Below are 21,228 nucleotides of genomic sequence, written 5' to 3' on the forward strand. Positions count from 1 at the left end.
GAAAGAATTTGGGAGGACTCCTTCCCCAATTTTCAAAAATAGTCTATATAGTATTGGAATTAACTGTTCTTTAAACGTTTGATAGAATTCACTTGGTAATCCATCTGGCCCTGGAGATTTTTTCCTAGGGAGTTCATTGATGACTTGTTCAATTTCTTTTTCTGAGATGGGGTTGTTTAAGTATTCAACTTCCTCTTCTATTAATCTGGGCAATTTGTATTTTTTAAAATATTCATCCTAAAGAAGGAATGGGTTAAAGAAGAAATCATAGAAATAATCAACAATTTCATTCCAGAGAATGACAATAATGAGACAACATACCAAATCTTATGGGATACTGCAAAAGCAGTTCTTAGGGGAAGTTTTATATCTTTGAATGCCTACATAAATAAAACAGAGAAAGAGGAGATCAATGACTTGGGTATGCAGCTGAAAAAGCTAGAAAAAGAACAAATTGGAAATCCCCAAGTAAATATCAAATTAGACATACTGAAAACCAAAGGAGAGATTAATAAAATTGAAATTAAGAAAACTATTGAATTAATAAATAAAACCAATAGTTGGTTTTATGAAAAAACTAATAAAATTGATAAACCTTTGCTCAATTTGATTTAAAAAAAGAAAGAAGAAAATCAAATTGCTAATATTAAAAATGAAAAGGGTAAATTCACCTCCAATGAGGAGGAAATTAAAACAATAATTAGAAACTACTTTGCCCTCTTTATGCCCACAGATTCGATAATTTAGACTTTCATGTTTTGATGTACATATGGTCATGATGTTTAATGGAAAAGAATTCCAGGGAAGATTTAAGGTGGATTTCTATCCTTTTGCTCCTCAGATCTCAGCACGAAAGGTCAAAGTGGTTCCTGCCATTTTCTTCTTATAGTCTTCATCAAATTTCTCATTCTGGGCAACAGTAAAATGGTTCTTCCAGTCCCCTGGCATTCCTGAAACAAATCAAAATTCCACTTTTGATCTGACAGAGTAGAATTTTCAAAATTACAATACATTCTTATAGCCTCTGAATGAATGAGTAAGTGCATAAACCTCACTTTTTCTGGAATTAGAAAGGAATACTGTTGACCTGATTATATGAGTTCTTATAACAGCATTCATTTTAATAGAAGTTTTCACTTGACAGAAGGCTTTTCATTTATCTTGTCTCGTTTTATGAACGTATGATTCAAACAAATTAGGTAAAACTGTTCCCAAGTAAGAGATTAGTAAACTGAGGGCAAAATTATGGTCTCATATTAATTGGGGATATATTTGACCTTCTGAACTAATTCTTCTTGTCTTTCTGCAGTGTTATGATGCCTCTCCATAATAAGTAGAAGGAGACAATTCTTTAATAAATCCCAGGTAATAAACTAAGGTTTGGCTTCTCATACAATATCTGAACTTGAACGTCACTCACCTTTTCTCATGAATGGGGAAATGGAATGGTCCATCATGGTTTTAGGAAAATAGGTGTAGTTTACCATTGGATTTTGCTTCATGATATCAAAAGATGTGTGATAGATGATCTTATTGATAATTTCCTCTGACAAGTCTTTCTCCAGGAAGTTTAAAATCTTCTGGATTTCTCGCTTTGGATTCTGGGTGACAGGCAGTCAGTAAAAGTAAGAAAAACAACCAAACAGAATCTTTTATAGACATAATACCCCACTCTCTTTTAAACGAAATCTTAGGATCCTAAACAATGGGCTAGAAGAGTCCTCAGAGCCCTCTAATCCAAGTGGTCTATTTTGTCATTAAGGAAATTGAGGCAAAATAAGGCTCAGTGACATACGGTGATACAGGTAGTAGATCCATCAATAAAGAATTATGATGTGCTTATGATGAGCTTGTTAATCTTCTTTAAGCTCCACTGTTGCCTCTGTTATTTTTTTCTTTGAGGGTACAGAAGCCTCCACACCTTGGCATTTCACCCTCAACCTTGGATTTCTCACAATGAAAGTAACCTATTCCTGACACCCTTTCTTCTGATGGACTCATTCCTGCCAGAATCTGAATTTTAAGGCATTATCCAGGCAGCCACATCCTCCTTCCCCTATTGGTTCTACTTCTTCATGTTCAAAATGTCTTTAACATATTCCTTTCCTTTTTAATTCTCTTTTATGTCTAGTTTTCTCCTATTGCAAGGTAAGTTCCTCAAGGGAAAGGGCAATCTCTTATCTGCTCTTATTTGCCTTATTAGCAGTAAGCACAGTCCCTTTCAAATAGTAAGCACACAAAATAAATGTCCATGGTAAATCTTATCATGCAGTAAGTGATTCAGTTTTGTAAAACTCACTCAATACATTGTTAAAGTTGACAAGAGGAAAAGAAATTGAGAAGAGAATGAGACAAAAATTATGGAAAGAAAATATTCACCCCAGAGCAATGTGTGGAGAAATCTTAATAATATCTTACAGAGTTCTAACAGGGTCTTGATTGGGGGAAGACTCCTTTTACATGAAGACAATATCTTATACAAATCAGTTGAAGACATTTAACTTCCATTTGGAAAGGGGAATGATAGCTAATATTACTTATTGTACATGACCCCAGAGGGCATAACAGAGATCAGTGGGTGGAAATTATGGATAGACTGATAAAAGCTTGATGTAAACAGAAATTTCCTAACAAATAGAGCTATTGAAAGGTAGAATGAGCTGTGTTAGAGATTCCTGTGTTATCCCGCACTAGAAATGTTCAAGGAAAGGTTGTATAAGCACCTGTCAGGGCCACTGTAATTAGATCCTTGAACTCTCTGTGAGGAGAGGAGAGGACCTCTGTGAGGTACCTTTTTACTCTGTCTCTGCAATTCTGTAGCAAAGATTGTTGGGTGCATGGACATTCAGTCTGTTACATACCTCTTTCATGTCTTCATAGAACAGGTAAAGAATGGGGTGTTTATCCCTTTTATCCCACCATCCTTTCACATGGTCATACCAGGAACCACAGAGCACTGGAGGTGAATAGAAGGAGAGAAAACAGTTAACACCCATGAATCAATTACCACAGCTGACAGAGTGGGTGCTTGGTGTTGGCTGTTTACCTTCTGAGTGTTCATGCAAGGAAAATATAAAGAGAAAGGCTAGATTTTCAAGTTCAAGTGGACAAGGGATCACAGTAAAATCATTTTTGTAGCAGAAATAAGCATCCATACAAAAGTGTATAGATATATACATATGTATGTGCATGTTCATGCATATGTATTCTTTTATGCTTAATTAGAGAAGTAATGTCACACTGTATAGATAGAGATTGTGTCTTAAAATGAGAATAATCTCATCCAATCCTGGGCATAGCTGTATTAGTATGTATGCAGCTAAGTACTGCAGTAAAGTTGCAGGTCTAAATTGGTAGAGGGAGTTTCCTTACTGAAAATTTCCTGTGTCAGTGAAGTCTTTGGTCCAATCTGAACACACACACACACACACACACACACACATATACACATGCACATACACGCAAACACACACACACACACACACATACATGAGCACAATGCTTTTTTAAAAGGCAGAGGAAAGATATTGTCTCAGGGTGTATGTGTATCAAGCAATCTATTTTACGGTAACTACTCGTTGGTTCTATCCTGCATGACTCTACCAACACATTCGCTCTTCTTCCATCCAGGAATAAATGAGGTACTAGGATCAATTTCCTGTACATCAGGAAAATGAAGAAAAGCAAAAGTTATAATCATATTTGTTAGACAAAAGGGAAAAACTAATTGTTTGCTAAACAAGTACACTAAATCATCTTGGAAAGAACCATGGACAACAAAATAAAATTCACATTATTCATATGTGCTTTAAATGCTTACATATCTAAGTTCGGAGGGTAAATATTAACTAAAGTACTAGAGAACTTAGTCACACAATAGTGCTTGGAGATTTCGCCTTTATCTCTTTTCAATAAATCTAATAAAAACAACATCAAAAGGACTATACCTGAAAAAAATGTTGGAGAAACTAGAGGAAAATAATGCCCCTTATGTCATCTTCTAAGTGGCATTGCTGAATTATCTATCATCTATCTATCTGTCTTTCTATCTATCTATCTTTCTATCTATCTATTTGTCTATGTATCTATCTATCTGGCTATCTATTTCTGTCATCTGTCTACCACACTATCCATATATATTCATATACACAGAATTGTATTCATATATGTATTCATATACACAGAAAACACACATATATACATATCCATGCATATATAAAGGCATTTATATATACACACATAGAGAAACACACATATATGGACAATAACCATGTATTACATCAATGATATATTGCAAATGACACAAATAAAGCCAAATTGTGGTCCTTTAGAGACCATTCCACAATAAAAATGGTAATTAGTTTAGGGACCACAAAAAATAGACATAATCTAATTTGGGGAGTTGCCAATGAAATGTTAAGTAATTAGTGGCTAAAAGGACAAATAATAGAAAGAATAATTATATGAAAAGAATTATAATGAGAAAAGAATCTACTAAATTTATATTGTAGAGCTGAAGCAGTTCTCAGGGTGAAAGTATTTTTATAGTAATTCATTCAGATGATAGAAACAGAAATGATTGATTAACTAAATGGGTATTAAAAGGTAGAAAACAGCAAACCCCCTAAAAGTAGCATTAAAGAGGATATATTAAAAATCAGATGTGAAAGAGGCAAATCTGAAAGAAAAAAAAACTTCATAAAAATCACCAATCTGAAAGGCACTTCTTTGAAAAAACTGTCAAAATTGATAAACTTTTAGCTCCTTTCATTAAAATTGAAAGGAGTAGAAAATACAATCAACAAAATAGAACATGGCCAAAGTGAAATAAAAACAACCCTACGAAAAAATAAAACTAATTTTGTTTGAAAAGAGATGAAAATACCCAGAAGAAATAAGAAAGAATGACTAGAAGCTATTATTTAATATTAGTACTAACAAACTTGAAAACACAAAAGAAATAGTGTACTTTCTCTAATAATATGGACATGAATAGTTTTGAAAAGAGTGAGTAATTTTACAAGAGGTAAATTCTTTTCTCCCATCACCACTAAACAAATGGGCCTTAGATGCTCAATCATTGTTCTTAACCAGCAGTTTGCTTTGGAAAAGATGGCAGAAATAATTTTTTAGAGTACTGAATCATTTGGAGAATCATATTTCAAAAAATTATGATTTAATGCTGGAAAATTTAAATATTTGCAAATAGAAACCTCTTTCACTTACGGCTGACATCAGATGAGAAGTGAATCAAGCACAGATCTATTTCTACTCACCTCTTCCATTCATGAATTTTTCAATGAACTCCTCTAAGGAGCCTGGTGTAGGAAAGGGTATAAACATTCTTGAGAAGTGGTAGTAAGACACCACACAATCTTTTGCATTTCTTGCCACATATATGATCTGGAATGGATATAGACCTCAGTCAAAATGGTTAATGTCAGTGAGAAAAAAATAGTTAAGAACAATGTTCATATTTAGTATTGGGATTGTCAAAACCTGCTTGGAGTCTTTTATTAGCCCTCTTCCTCCACTGGGCACTGGGAGTGGAGACCCTGTCAAAGGCAAATGCAGTCTGTGATTTGAGGAAAATATTTCTTTTCATTCAGGCAGAAATCTTTACTTAATATGAGGGGGAGGAGGGATAAAGCAATTAGAACTTAGAAATCCAACTTCATTTCTCCACAGAATTCATCTGAATGTAGGAGCTGAATGTAGGAAGAATGATACCTCACTTCTGCATTCATACCCATATGAATATATCAGAGTTTAATTTTTTTACCTACTTTGATTGCACATGAAAATGGATATCTCCTTCTCACTAGTTGCTCTTCCTTTGAAATATGCAGCAAAAATATCTTGTGGGTTTCTTTTTTTTTCTTCCTTCCTTTTCCCCTCCTCCACCTTAGAGAATGGCTATCATTATACACAAATAGACATATATAGGTAAAGTTGTTCTATAGGTACACTATTTTAATACTTCTTTTAATTTGAGTATTTGTGTAAGTCAAAATAACTTATTTGTTCAAAGTCATTTTAAAAAATATTATTGATGTTACCATATCCAGTGTTCTGTTGGTTATACTCATTTCTTTCTTCATTATTTCATGCAAGTCACAATTTTCTATGTCACAGTAATATTCCATCACAATCATTTCTGACTTGTTCATGATTTGCTCAGCCATTCCCTAACTGATGAAAATCTTGCCAATTTTTAGTTCTAATTGCCACCACAAAGACAGCTGCTATAAATATTTTAGAACATATAGGTTCTTTTCCTTTTTCCCCTAATCGTTTTTGGAAATAGACCAAGTCTTAGTATTGCTGGGTCAAAGAGATAGGGAATTTAATAAATTTGGGGGCATAATTCTAGATTGTTCTCTAAAATTTTTGCTTCAGTTCGCAATTCCACCAACCTTTAATGTGTCCCACTTTTTCTATGTCCCCTACAGCATTTGTCAGTTTCCCTTTCATACTTTTTAGCCAATCCACTAGATGTAAAAATTTTATCTCAAGGTTATTTAATGTGCATTTCTCTAATAAATAGGGATTTACAGCATTTTTATAATTTTACAAATTGATTGTTTTCTTCACTGGAAACCTTCTGTTCATATTCTTTGAACAATTACCAATTGAAAAATGACTTGTATTTTTATAGATCTGACAAATTTCTATATGTTTTAGATATAAGATCTCCCACTTTTCATCTTTTCTTCTCATCTTGGCTATATTTCTTTTATTTGTACAAAACTTTTTAAATTTAGTAACACTGAAATTATCCATATTACACCTAACTTCCTTTCTGTCTGTTGTTTATTGATAATTTGTTCACCCATCTATTAGTCTGATAAGTAATATGTACAATGTTCTAGTTTTCTTTTAAATCTCTCTTTATATCTAGGTCACGAATCTTAGTAAATGGTATAAGATAATGGTCTTTGTCCAGTTTCTGCAATATTACTTCCCAGATTTTCCAACAATTTTTTTTTACCGAATGATGAATTCTTATGGCAGAATCTTGTCTTTATACTTGTCAAATACAAGTTTACTATATATATATATACATATATATATATACATACATATATATATACTTATATACATACATACATACACTTCCTCTTCTACTCATATATTATTTGTGATTAAACATGAAATTTCTTCTATCTGGTACTGGCTAAGAAATAGGAATAAATTGTAAGGTTATGTTGGCTTATCCGGTCTCCCTCTTTTTCATTTCATTGGATTGTTAAATCCATTCACTTTTAAGATTACAAGAGTTAGCATTATATTGCCTTCCATCTCTTTCTTATTATGTTTTATTTTGAAGTTGTATTTTTTATGAAAAATTATGTTCCTTTATTTACTTTAAACATTATTTTTTAAAAAAGAGACATATTCCAACTATTTCCATGCCCATCAACCCTAGTCCCCTCTTTGTGCCTGTTACCTCTTTCTCTTTGACATTTTCTTTATTAGTTCCTTCCCCCTGTCCTTGGTTTTAGGAAAGTGATAAAGTATTTGTCATATTGATGGAAAATACCTTAGAATAGTTGCATTGGAGCACTGCCTGTTTGGAGTGAGACAAGAATTGGCATTTACAATGCTCAGTGAGGTAATATTCTCTCAAGGTGGGCAGAGCCCATGTTTTAATCTGGCTAATTGTTCATCCATTATGTCTTTGATTATTCAGCCTATCATTGATCTATGTGATCTCAAGTTTACCTTTCTCTGTCTTTATTTGCCTTTAAATCTCTTCCATGGGACCATGTTTTCCTACTCCCTAGATAAAAGCTCCATGAGAGGTCCAACTTCAACCCTCTTATATTAGACTTTTTAAGCACCTCTTGGTCACAGTCATTGCAATGTCCCCATCTCCCTCCACATATGATTCATCTTCATGCAAAGGAATATTCATTATTGCAAAAATAATACCAAGTATTAGTATTGCTGGGTCAAAGAGATAGGGAAAAAAATTCATTATTCCCAAAATAAAAACAAGACTTTCCTCCTTTTCTTTTTACACCCTATCCCAACTCCTCACCCATTCCAATGTTAGATCATCTCTTTCTGAATCCACAAGGACACCTTCCTCTTATCACTGTCCATTGATATGACCTTGTCATAGAACACATTTTTCATTATTTTTCTGTTTTTTCTCCTTTCCCCTCCACTCTCATGTTAAGAAGCCATAATAATTTCTTAAGCTGTATTTCTATTTCTTGCTTCATCTCATTTCCCAGCCTACATTCTGACTTCTGATTTTTGTTAGGATCAGACTCTGTACACTTCCAAAGTCAATATCTGAACCAATTTTGTTGCTGTTTACTTAGGGAACTAAATTTGGCTGGACTCCAAAGTCACCGGGATAGCTAAGTCTAGAAACGTACAAGTTTTCAGTATTCTCATTGTTCTCTAATCCAGGGAAAGATCTGATCTGAGACTTCCAAGTTACTAACCTAGATTTGGTTTGAGAAGCAGGAGACTGTTGCTTGACTCAGCCATTATCAACCAACTAGGAATCTCTGCTGCTTCATAATAAAAGTGCTATAGAATGGCTTTTGGTTTGAGATCTTTGCCCTGGTTATTCCTCTGTAGGCTTCAGTTTGAGATAGAAACTGGAGCTGAGCCCCTGCCCTCTGTTTGAGTTCAGCGACACACAGTTATTAATTATTTAGAATTTACAAATTGGTCCTGGGTCCTCTAATTGTTGTTTAGCCTGAACTGCCACTAGTAGGTACTGACCCTTCCTGTATCAGGCCCACAACAGGGAAGTGATCAACAGATCTTTCAAGTGCCGTTTTTTTTCTCATCCTGAACACGGTCAATTCTTTCTGTGTTTGAACTGAGACCAATTCTTGCACTCATGGTCAGTCTCTTCTTGAGCTATGATGCTGAATGACCACGAATTTCTGTTCAGAGCCCTTCCAAGTGCAGAAAAGATTTCTATTTGTGTATATATATATATACATATATATATATATATATATATATATATATATATATATATATATGTATGTATATACACATACATATACATATATATACATATATATACGTATATATATATACATATATATATGCTGACTTGTGCTGGAAAAAACGACTTACCTTAAATTATTTTTTCTTTTTGGGGGGCAGCTTATGACCACATATTTTAACATCATGCATACATTTTACATTTATACTTTTGTACAATATTTATGCAGTTAGAATCTTTATATGCTGATACTCCAAAAGTGAGGTTCTTCTACAATGGACATGTGAATATACCACTGTAGACTTGACTTTTTAAAAATTAAATTATTTTGTTTTCAGTGTTCTACAATCACTTCCATACATCTTAGATTCTTCTCCTTTCTCACCCCCTACTTCTCCCTTCCTTTCTCCCTCCCTCCCTGATATGGAATGCAATTTAATATAGGTTCTACACATACATTCCTATTAAATATATTTCACCTTAGTCATGTTGCAAAGAAGAATAAAAATGAATGGGAGAAATCAGAAAATAAAACATAATACAAAAGAAAGTGTTCTGCTTCATTCTGCAATCCAATTCCATAATTCTTTCTCTAGCTGTGGAAGGCATTTTGCCTCAAGAGTTCATTGGAAATTTTTAAGCCTTTGCATTGCAATGAAGCACTAAGTCTACCAGAAAAATTTCTTGCACACTGTGATTGTTGCTGTGTAGAGACTTCTCCTGGTTCTGCTCCTTTCACTCAGCACCGGTTCATATAAGTCTTTCCATGACTCTGAAATCTATCTGTTCATCATTCTTAGAACACAACAATATTCCATTACATTCATATACCACAATTTATTCAGTCATTCTCTAATCAATTCCCTTTATTTCTAGTTTGTGGCCATCACAAAGAGAGCAACTATAAATATTTTTGTACATGTGGGAACCTTTCCCATTTTTATGATCTCTTGGGGATACAGTCCTAGAAGTGTATTGTTGGGTCAAAGGGTATGCATATTTTTGTAGCCCTTTGGGCATAGTTCCAAATTGATCTCCAGAATGGTTGGATCAGTTCACAGCTCCATCAATAATTAATTAGTGTTCCAACTCTCTCACATCTTCTCTAACATTTATCATCTTCCTGTTTTGTCATGTTAGTCAATCTGATAGGTGTGATGTGGTATCTCAAAGTTGTTTTTATTTGCATCTCTCTAATCAATAGTGATTTAGAGCATTGTTCATATGACTTTAAGATTAAAGATATCTTTAATTACATATTGACATATATGTATTACATAATGACACATCTTTAATTTCTTCCTCTGAAAACTGCCTGTTCATATTCTTTGACCATTTATCAATTGGGGAATGACTTGTATTCTTGTATATTTAACTCAGTGACCTATGTATTTTAGAAATGAGGACTTTATTGGAGATATTAGTTGCAAAAATTCTTTCCCAGTTTTCTACTTCCCTCCTAATTTTGGTTGCACTGGGTTTGTACAAAAACATTTCAATTTAATGTAATCAAAATTATCCATTTTGCATTTCATAATATTTTCTATCTCTTGTTTAGTCAAAAAATTTTCCATTCTCCATAAATCTGATAAATACACTATTCTTTGCTTCACTAATTTCTTTATAGTATTAATCTTCATACCTAGACCATGTTCCCATTTGGACTTGTTTTTGTGTATGATGTCAGTCATTGGTCTGTGCCCAGTTCCACCACACTGTTATCCAGTTTTCCCAGCAATTTTTGTGGAAGAGTGAGTTCTTATCCCAAAAGCTGGGGTCCTTGGGTTTATCAAACAGTAGATTGCTATATTCATTGACTTGAGTACTTAACCTATCCCACTGATCTACCCTTAAGATGCTTTGCCACTACCAAGTGGTTTTGGTATTTGCTGCTTTATTATACGATTGGAGATCTAGAAGAGCTAGGCCACCTTCCCTAGCATTTCTTTTCATTAGTTCCCTTGACATTCTGGACCTTTTGTTCTTCCAGATGACTTTTCATATTATTTTTCTAGTTATAGAAAATAATTATCAGATTATTTGATTGGTGTGGCACTGAATAAGTAAAATAATTTAAGTAGAATTGTCATTTTTATTATATTGGCTCAAGCAACTCAAAGAGCAACAGATGTTTTTACATTTTCTTAGATCTGAGTTTATTTGTCCCGAAAAGTGTTTTGTAATTGTGTTCATGTAGTCCCTGGGTTTCCTTTGGCAGGTAGACTCTTGGATATTTTACAGCGTCTAACCTAACTTTAAATGGGATTTCTCTTTCTATCTCTTGCAGTTGGTTTTGTTATTAATATGTAGAAATGCAGAAGATTTGTGTGAATTTATTTTGTAACCTGCAACTTTGCCAAAGTTTTTTATTATTGTAAGTAATTTTTTGCTTGATTTTCTGGGATTCTCTAAGTATATCATCATATCATCTGCATAGAGTGATAACTTAGTTTCTTCTTTGCATATTCTAATTTCTTCCATCTCTTTTTCTTCTCTTGCTGCTAAAGTTAACATATCTAGTACTATATTGAATAATAGTAGTGATAATAAACATCCTTGTTTCACTTTTGATCTTATTTGAATTTCATTTACCTTATCCCCATTGCATGAAATGCTTGCTGAAGGATTTAGGTAGATACTGCTTATTATTTCATGCAAAGTTCTATTCTTTCCTATATTCTCCAGAGTTTTCAACAGGAATGCGTGTTGAATTTTGTCAAAAACTTTTTCTGCAGTTGTTGAGATAATCATGTGTTTTCTGTTAGCTTTGTTGTTGATATGATCAATAATGCTAATAGTTTTCCCAGTATTGAACCAGCCCTGCCTTTCTGGTATAAATCCAATCTGATCATAATATATTGTTCTCATGATAAGTTGCTGTATTCTTTTTGCTAGAATTTTATTTAAAACTTTTGTATCTATATTCATCACAGAAATTGATCCATAGTTTTCTTTCTCTGGTTTGGCTCTTCCAGATTTAGATATCAGAACCATATTTGTATCATTGAAAGAATTTGGGAGCACTCTTTCTTCCCCAATTTTACTAAAAGTCTATATAGTATTGGAATTAAATGTTCTTTAAATGTTTGATGGAAATCACTTGCAAATTCATCTGGCCCTGGAGATTTTTTCCTAGGGAGTTCATTGATGGCTTGTTCAATGTCATTTTCTGCGGTAGGGTTATTTAAGTATTCAGCTTCCTCTTCTGTTAATCTGGGCAATTTATATTTTTTTAAAATAATCATCCATCTAATTAAAATTTTCAAATTTATTGGCATAGAGTTAGGAGAAGTAATTTCTAATCATTGTTTTAATTTTGTCCTCATTGGAGGTGAGTTCACCTTATTCATTTTTGATCTTAGTAATTTGTTTTCCTTCTTTCTTTTTTTTAAATCAAATTGAACAAATGTTTATCAATTTTATTGATTTTTACATAAAACTAACTTTCAATTTTATTTATTAGTTCAATACTTTCTTAATTTCAATTTTATTAATCTCTCCTTTGGTTTTCAGTATTTCTACCTTGATATTTATTTGAGGATTTTCAATTTGTTCATTTCCCAGGTTTTTCAGCTGCATGCTCAATTCCTTGATCTCCTCTTTCTCTATTTTATTCATCGAGGCATTCAAAGATATAAAACTTCTCTTGAGAACTGCTTTTGCATTATCCCATAATATTTGATAGATCGTCTTATTATTGTCATTCTCTTGAATGAAGTTGTTGATTGTTTGTATGAGTTGTTGTTTAATTCACTCATTCTTTAGAATTAGATTATTTAGTTTCCACTGAATTTTTGGTCTGTCTTTCCATGGCCTTTTATTACATATAATTTTTATTGCACTATGATCTGAGAAGGATGCATTCACTATCTCTGCCCCTCTGCATAGGATTGTGAGCCTTTTACACCCTAGTATATGTTTAATTTTTGTATATGTGCTATGGACTGCTGATAAAAAGGTAAGTTTCTTTCTATTTACATTCACTTTTCTCCACATATCTATCATATGTACCTTATCCAGAGTTTTATTCACCTCCTTAATTTCTTTCTTGTTTATTTTGAAGTTAGAATTAACAAATTCAGAGAAGGGGAGATTGAGGTCCCCCACTAGTATAGTTTTGCTTTCTATTTCTTCCTGGAACTCTCTTAACTTCTCCTCTAAAAATCTGGATGCTATGCCACTTGGAGCACATACGTGTAGTAATGATATTGCTTCGCTCCCTATGGTGCCTTTTGGCAGAATATAGTTTCCTTCCTTTTCTCTTTAATTAGATCTATTTCTGCTTTTCTTTGTCTGAGATTAGGATTGCTGCATCAGATGTAGCACAATATATTCTGCTCCAGCCTTTACATTTACCCTGTATGTATCCCCTCATTTCAAATGTGTTTCTTGCATGCAATCTATTGTTGCATTATGGTATTTCATCCATTCTGTTATCCGACTCCATTTTATGAGAGAGTTCATCCCATTCACATTCACAATTATGATTATTATCTGCATCTTTCCCTCTATCCTTTTTCTCCCCTTTTGTGCTTTTAGTTGTCCCCTCTCCCTTCCCCTTCAAAATAAAGTTTTAAATTTTGACCACCTCCTCCCTCAGTCTCCCATTCCTTCTTTCAGCCCCTTTCCCTTTACACCCATTTATCCTTACTACTTCTTCCCTCTCTTTTAAACTCTTCTCCCTTTTCTTTCCCCCTTCCCCTCCTACTTCCTATAGAGCTAGTTAGATTTCTTTACTTGAATGAGTTTTTTGTTACCTCCTTGAACCAAATTGGATAAGAGTAAATATCAAACAATGCTCATCTCCCTCCCCTCTTTCCCTCTGCTGTAATAAAATTTTGTGCCTCTTCCTGTTATGTAATTTACCATTTTCTGCTTTCTTCATTTCACATCTCCTGTTACAATCCCATTGCACCCTTAAATCTTGTTTTCATCATCACATCATTTCCTTTACACATGTTCCCTCCATCTATATATATATCCCTTTTGTATATCATGATAGATATACAATTCTCAAGATTAACAGGTATCATCTTCCTTTACAGGAATGTAAACATTATGCTCATGTTGAATAATAAGCTTGTTTTTACCCTATTTACCTTTAATCATTCTCTTTAGACTTGTGTTTGAAGATTGAATTTTCTATTGAGCACTGACTGTTTCATCAGCAAGGTCTGGAACTCCCTTATTTCATTGAATGCCCATCTCCTTGCCTAAAATATTATGCTCAACTTTGCTGAGTAATTGATACTTGGTTGTAGTCCCAGCTCCTTTGCTTCACAGAATATTCTTATTCCAAGTCCTTCAATCTTTGTAATGTAGAACCTGCAAGGTCCTGTGTGATCATGACTGTAGCACCTAAATATTTGAATGGTTTCATTCTGCCTACTTGTGGTGTTTTCTCCTTCCCTTGATAGTTCTGGAATTTGTCAATGATATTCCTTGGTGTTTTAGTTTGGGATCCCTTTCCAGAGGTGAATTGGGAGATTCTTTCAATGATTATTTTGCCATCTGGGTCTATGACATCTGGGCAGTTTTCCTTGATGATTTTTGGAAGATATTGTCCAGGCTCTTTTTTTAACCTCGACTTCCTGGTAGACCAATAATTCTTAGATTTTTCTCTCCTGCATCTGTTTTCCAGTTCAGTTGTTTTTCCAATTAGCTATTTTACATTTTCTTCTATCTTTTCATTCTTTTGATTATGTTTCTCTGATTCTTGATGTCTCATAGTCATTAGCTTCTACTTGCCCAATTCTAATTTTTATAAAATTGTTTTCTTCAGTTAACTTTTGCATCCCCTTGTCCATCTGTCCAATTGTTCCTTTTAAAGAGTTTTTTTCTCCTGTTACTTTTTGCGCATACTTTTCCATTGGTTCAATTTGCCTTTTTAAGGAGCTGTTCAGCAAATTCTTCAGCAAATTCTTTTTTCATGTTTTTAATATCATTGGCCATTTTTCCTTCTGTTTCTCTAATTTGGCTTTTAAAATCCTTCTTTAGCTCTTCCAGGAGTGCTCTTTTTGCTTGTGACCATTTAATATTCCCTTTTGAAGTTTCAAATGGGAGTACAGTCTCAATGCTGACCTCTTTGGTCCTTGTCTCCATAGAAAGACTCTATGGTATTTTCTTTTCAGCTTTGCTTCTTACCCATGATGATGATAATAAGCCTTTTCCTGGCTTTTAAAGTAGATCTCTGCTTCTTTGGCAGAAGGTGCTCTGTGAACTTGAGGCTTTGTGTGTTGTGGTGTCTGGTTTTTTCAGCTAGAAGCTAAAATACTGCAGCTTACCTGGTGCTGAACTGGCTGGTTTGAGAAAGTAGAGGTGAAGTTAAATCTTTTTAGGTTTCCCTGGAGTTGTCCTGGTGCTAGCTGTATTAAGTGAGGGGGAGGGTTGTTCTGGCTACAACAGGTCTCCTCTGTTGAGCGAAAGCATAGACAAGCTCAACAGTTGGTGATCATGTCTGTGCTAGTATCTTCCCAATTCCCCTGGGGTACTGAGGCAAACCTTGGTTCCTGGGGTTGGCAGTTGCAAGCTTCACCTCCCTGGAGCTCAAGATCTCCTCCTGGTTTGCTGAGGTGGGGATGTCTGGGACAACTCTGATCACTTGTCCCCTTCAGCCACAGGAAGAGGGACCCTCCTTAGCGATTTTACTAGCCTCACATGCTAAGAGACTGTTTTCCTCCTTCTGCTCATTCTACTATTCCAGGATTTTTCTGGACAAATATTTTATGGTTCTTTGAGGGTCAACAAGGGGAGTGGGAGAGCATTTACTGATCACTCTGCCGTCTTGGTTCCTGAAAGTTCAAGCAGGTGACTTACAGACATTTAATCTGTGGGCTGACAATCTCAAGAGCAGTCACTGCAGATAGCTGGGAGTCCATGACTCTCACTTGCCCGATTCTGCTGAACCCCTATCCTGGGCTGATGTGGCCAAGATTCAGCAGTCCGGTCACTGCCTTAGACCACTCAGGGCTTCCTGCTCAGCCCTGCCACATATTCGATGTGTTCTTTCAGCCTGTGCACTATGCACTGCATGCTCCTCCAGTTCCAGGGAACAGATCCTTCCTGTCGACATTCCAGTCTATTCCAGGCTGTGAATCTACCACAGTGTGTCTCCTATTGGGTTCTGCCCCTTCAAAATCCAGTCATATTCTCTTTTTAGAGGCTTCTGAAGGAGTTTGTCTAAGATCTTAGGTGAGTAGATGCTCTCACTCCACCATCTTGGCTCTACCCCACACTGACTTTTTTTCTTGAGTTTGATATTTAGGATTTGGTTTGATTCAATTTCTAGGTCTGGTTGGTGGGTGGAAAAGCTCATTATCATTCTTCCTTCTATTTCATCATCTTGCTTTCATGTGCATATGCATTGACCCAGCAATATTACTAAAACCTCTATCACCTACAGTATTCAAAGAATGAATAAAACAATATTGTAAAAATATTTAAAGCACCTCTTTATGTACTTCAAATTGGAAACTATGAGAGTTTTATCAACTGGAGAAGGTCTCAATCAAGCAATATATCTAAATTAATAGTGTAGTAAGGTTCCATATGAAATGATGAAATGGAGTTTTCAGATAAGATGGAATATTTACTTCAAATTGATTTAGAATGAAGTAAGGTAAAGTAAGAAGGACAAACAAAGGTATAAATGCATCACAAACATTAATGAATTGAAAATTCTTAAGAAAACTGATTAATGGGGGGCAGAGCCAAGAAGGTGGAATAGAAAGACCCACCTACTCTAACTCTCCACCCATAGCCCATAAAATACCTGTAAAAATGACCCTAAACAAATTCTAGAGCAGCAGAAACCACAAAATTACAGAGTGGAAGGGATTTCCAGCTCAAGACAGCCTGGAAGGCAGACAGGAATTGCACCAGGTTTGGAGCTGAGTGCAGCTCTCAGAGCTCAGCAGAGCCTTGCATGTAAGGTACAAACAGGTCTCCATGGCAGAATCCAAGGCAGGAACTGCAGCTCCTTTATTACTCAACCCACAAATGGCAAAGATAGCTTCAAAGATCCTGGGCAGAAAATCATGCTGTATCTTTCAGACCAGAGTGCAGGCCTTGACTGTGCCACCTTGGAGGAACTGAGAACTTACAGGTTCCCAGAGTATACCCTCCTCTTGACAAAGGACTCAAAAGTCAAGTAACTGACTGGGAAAATGCTAAGAAAAGGGAAAATATAAGACTGTATAAGGCTACTTTCTTGGAAAACAGGTATTTTCTTCCATTCTTTCAGATGAGGAAGAACAGTGCTTACCATCAGATGAAGACCTAAAAGTAAAGGTTTCTGCATCCAAAACCTCCAAAATAAATGTGCAATAATCTCGGGCCATGGAGGAGTTCAAAAATGATTTTGAAAATCAAATAAGGGAGGTGGAGGAAAAATTAGGAAGAGAAATGAGAGCTATGCAAGAAAATTATGAAAAGCAAGTCAACTTCTTGCTAAAGGAGACCCAAAAAATGCTGAAGAAAATAGCACCTTTAAAAATAGGCTAACTCAAGTGGAAAAAGACATCCAAAAAGTCAATGAGGAGAAGAATGCTTTAAAAAGCAGAATTAGCCAAATGGAAAAGGAGTTTCAAAGCTCACTGAAGAAAATAGTTCTTTAAAAATTAGAATAGAACAGATGGGAGTTAATGACTTTATGAGAAGCCAAGAAATTACAAAACAAAACCAAAAGAATGAAAAAATAGAAGACAATGTGAAATATCTCATTGGAAAAACTACTGACCTGGAAAATAGATGCAGAAGAGGCAATTTAAAAATTATGGGACTACCTGAATGCCATGATCAAAAAAAGATCCTAGACATCATCTTTCATGAAATTATCAAGGAAAACTGCCCTGATATTCTAGAACCAGAGGGCAAAATAAATATTGAAAGAATCCACCAATCACCTCCTGAAAGAGATCCAAAAAGAGAAACTCCTAGGAATATTATTGCCAAACTCCAGCATTCCCAGGACAAGGAGAAAATATTGCAAGCAACTAGAAATAAACAATTGGAGTATTGTGGAAATACAATCAGGATAACACAAGATCCAGCAGCTTCCACATTAAGAGATTGAAGAGCTGGAATATGATATTCCAGAAGTCAAACGAACTAGAATTAAAACCAAGAATCACCTACTGAGTATAATTCTGCAAAACTGAGTATAATATTTCAGGGGGGAAATGGTCATTCAATGAAATAGAGGACTTTCAAGCATTTTTGATGAAAAGACCAGAACTGAATAGAAAATTTGACTTTCAAAAGCAAGAATCAAGAGAAGCATGAAAAGGTAAACATGAAAGAGAAATCATAAGGGACTTACTAAAGTTGAACTGTTTACATACCTACACAGAAAGATAATATCTGTAATTCTTGAAATTTTTCTCAGTATTTGGGTAGTTGGAGGGATTATATCTATACAGATATAGATTTATAGATATAGACAGTGAGCACAAGGTGAGTTGAATAGGAAGGGATGATACCTAAAAAAATAAAATTAAAGGATGATAGAGAAATATATTAGGAGAAGAAAGGGAGAAATAGAATGAGGCAAATTATCTCTTATAAAAGAGGCAAGAAAAAGCTTTTGTAATAGAGGGGAAAGGGGGGGACATGAGAGAGAAAAAGTGAAGCTCACTCTTATCACATTTGGCTTAAGGATGGAATAACATGCACACTCAATTTGGTATGAAAATCTGTATTACACCACAGAAAAGTAGGGGAGAAGGGGATAAGCACGATGTGGGGAGGAAAGAATGGAGGGCAAATGCAAGGAGGGAGTAATTAGAAGCAAACTCTTTTGGGGAGGGTCAAGGTCAAAAGAGAGAATTGAGTACATAGGGGGCATGATAGGATGAAGGCAAATATAGTTAGTTTACACAACATGACTATTTTGTAAATCTTTTGCAAAACTACACATATATAGCCTAAATTCAATTACTTACCTTCTCAGTGATCATGGGTGAGGAAGGAGGAAGGGAGAGAAGTTAAAACTCAAAGTTTTAGAAAAAATATTGAGAATTGTTTTTGCATGCAACTGGAAAATCAGAAATACAGGTAATAGAGTATAGAAATCTCTCTTGTCCTACAAGTAAAGAGAGAAAATGGGGATAAGGGAAGAAAGGGGTGTGAGAGAAGGGACAGCAGATTTGCAGAAGGGTTAATTAGAATGTACAGCATTTTGGGTTGGGGGAAGGGCAAACTTGGGGAGAAAATTTGGAACTCAAAATTTTGTGGAAATGAATATTGAAAAGTAAAAATAAATAGATATTAAATAAAGAAAACTGATCAGTGAAAATAATCTGCCATGTTTTCAAAGGATGGATGACGAAGAATGCAATCTAATTCTTCACAGATACATTATGAAACAAATGTATTAAATGAGACACATTTTTCAACCTGTCAATGTGTGGATTTGCTTTGCAGAACTATATATATTTGTCATGGAATATTGGCTCTTGTTTTCTCACGAAGGGTGAAAGTCATATGGAGAGAAAAGTAATGCTTATAAATTTTTAAAAAATATTAAAATGAAGTTTGGCAGGAAAGGTATCATAGTAATTTTGAGGTAACTTTTTATATGCTCACAAATGCCTGCTTCACAAAAGTCATGAGAAATTTACTGACCCAATGTTTCACTGGTATAGGAATTTACAAATGAGGGGATTCCCTTCACCCACTCAGATGGTTGACTGTAAAATTCTTTTCTTGTTACCCAGAAAGAAGAAAATTAAATGTACCCCTTTGTATTGTGAAGGCATAGCTTCCTAACATTGAAATCTGTCAGATTTTTCCTTTCAAAAACAAGTATTTGCTGTCCTCCAGAATTAGAGATGATACAAAGTAAGGAAGATTAGAACTACTGAGTGATCTTACTTTTGTATTTTGTTTCCAGAAAGATGGTGGCAACATCTGGACAGGGAGATGTGTCTTTAGTATTCTTGGAGAAGGTACTTCCATAGCAAACTCCGGATCTGAAAAATAGTACAGTATCATTCAAATTTTTACTGCTTCCCTTCAGTATGTAACTTTTGTGTTACTGTCTTATGGAAATATGAAATTGAATGTTCCAAGTTCTAGTGAATATAAAGAGATTTGTTTTGATGGTCATTTCTCCTTTCAGAAAAGAAAACCATAAGTAACGTTTGTATAGTACATGCAGATTTATAAAACTCTTTCCACAAATTATTTCTTTTGATCTGAAGTTGATTTAAGAGCAATGCCAGCACCTGCTTTAGTGATATGAACTTGCAGATAAATTTCTACTGCCTAATGTAAGTGTAGAATCATGGGACAGAAAGTAGTTTGTAGAATCAGGGAAATACATGAAGCTTGTGACAATTTACAAGGCATTTGACAATGTCTTGGTCATTGATTGTGTTTCTTCAGGGCTACCTTGGCCAATAGAGAGAGAGCAGTAGGTGAAAAGAGGTCACTACCCTGATAGGTAGGTGGATGTTGTGAGAGATCTAAGTAGCTCTGAACCTATGAGGTGAATCTATTTCTTTATCCCCTGCTTTTGTGGTTTCAAGATACTGAGAAATCCATATTAGTTCAGGTGTCCTGAATTTAATACAATTAATTAAATTCAGCTTTAATTATAAATGGTTATAGACATAAGATTTCTTGTATTATTAATAGGTCCAGCCATGGCATCTGAAAGGGGTTAATTTTTCAGTAATAGTGGGGAGCAGCTGATTAAGGTCCCTGAGGTAATCCATGTATGTATGAATCCTAATAAGGGAAACATTTTATTTTGAAATGTCATATGCATCATATGAAGCCTGTAGATATCTGTAAGACATGAGTAGACACTAGCAAAGGTTCACTCTTGATCCAGGCAGACAGGAATACAGGAACAGAGACACAATAAGAGGTTAAATAAGTTAGCTTACTTTATTCTAGTCTAGTCTTCTAAAGAGGGATGTTCATAATTAGAGCAATAACTCCTACAGCATTCCCTAATCAGCCTTCTTGCAGGGGCTAGTGAGAAGGGGCTGCATCTAAATCTATGTCTTGATGGGGTAATTGGAGAGAGGCACAGTATTCCAGCTTGTTTACTCCCACAAATCTCTTCATGCCTGAATTGGAGTCCATTGAGGCTCACACAGAATTATACTGCCACATCCCCTGTGGCTTCCCCACTCAGTTATCCATGCCTACTTGCTTTATAGGGCAACAGACAAACAAGGCATATTGCCAGCAATAGCCTCACATGTTAACTTTAGTAATATTGTCATCAGAGCAACCGT

General features: G+C 34.9%; 1 protein-coding gene across 2 annotated transcripts in view; it reads right to left on the bottom strand.

The window, feature by feature from the left end:
* Positions 1-327: 327 nt before the first annotated feature.
* Positions 328-21,228, bottom strand: part of LOC140512600 (sulfotransferase 1C1-like) — a 41,742-nt gene continuing 20,841 nt past the window's right edge. For both annotated transcript variants that reach the window (XM_072621799.1, XM_072621798.1), the window contains exons 4-8: positions 19,853-19,950; positions 5,277-5,403; positions 2,862-2,956; positions 1,421-1,601; positions 328-950 (exon numbers count right to left, since the gene is read on the bottom strand). In XM_072621799.1, the coding sequence (XP_072477900.1) occupies positions 838-950; positions 1,421-1,601; positions 2,862-2,956; positions 5,277-5,403; positions 19,853-19,950 (614 nt within the window). In that variant the 3' untranslated portion in view covers positions 328-837. The remainder of the gene's footprint in view (positions 951-1,420; positions 1,602-2,861; positions 2,957-5,276; positions 5,404-19,852; positions 19,951-21,228) is intronic.

This window comes from Notamacropus eugenii, chromosome 6 (assembly GCF_028372415.1).
Source record: "Notamacropus eugenii isolate mMacEug1 chromosome 6, mMacEug1.pri_v2, whole genome shotgun sequence".
Classification (NCBI taxonomy): domain Eukaryota; kingdom Metazoa; phylum Chordata; class Mammalia; order Diprotodontia; family Macropodidae; genus Notamacropus; species Notamacropus eugenii.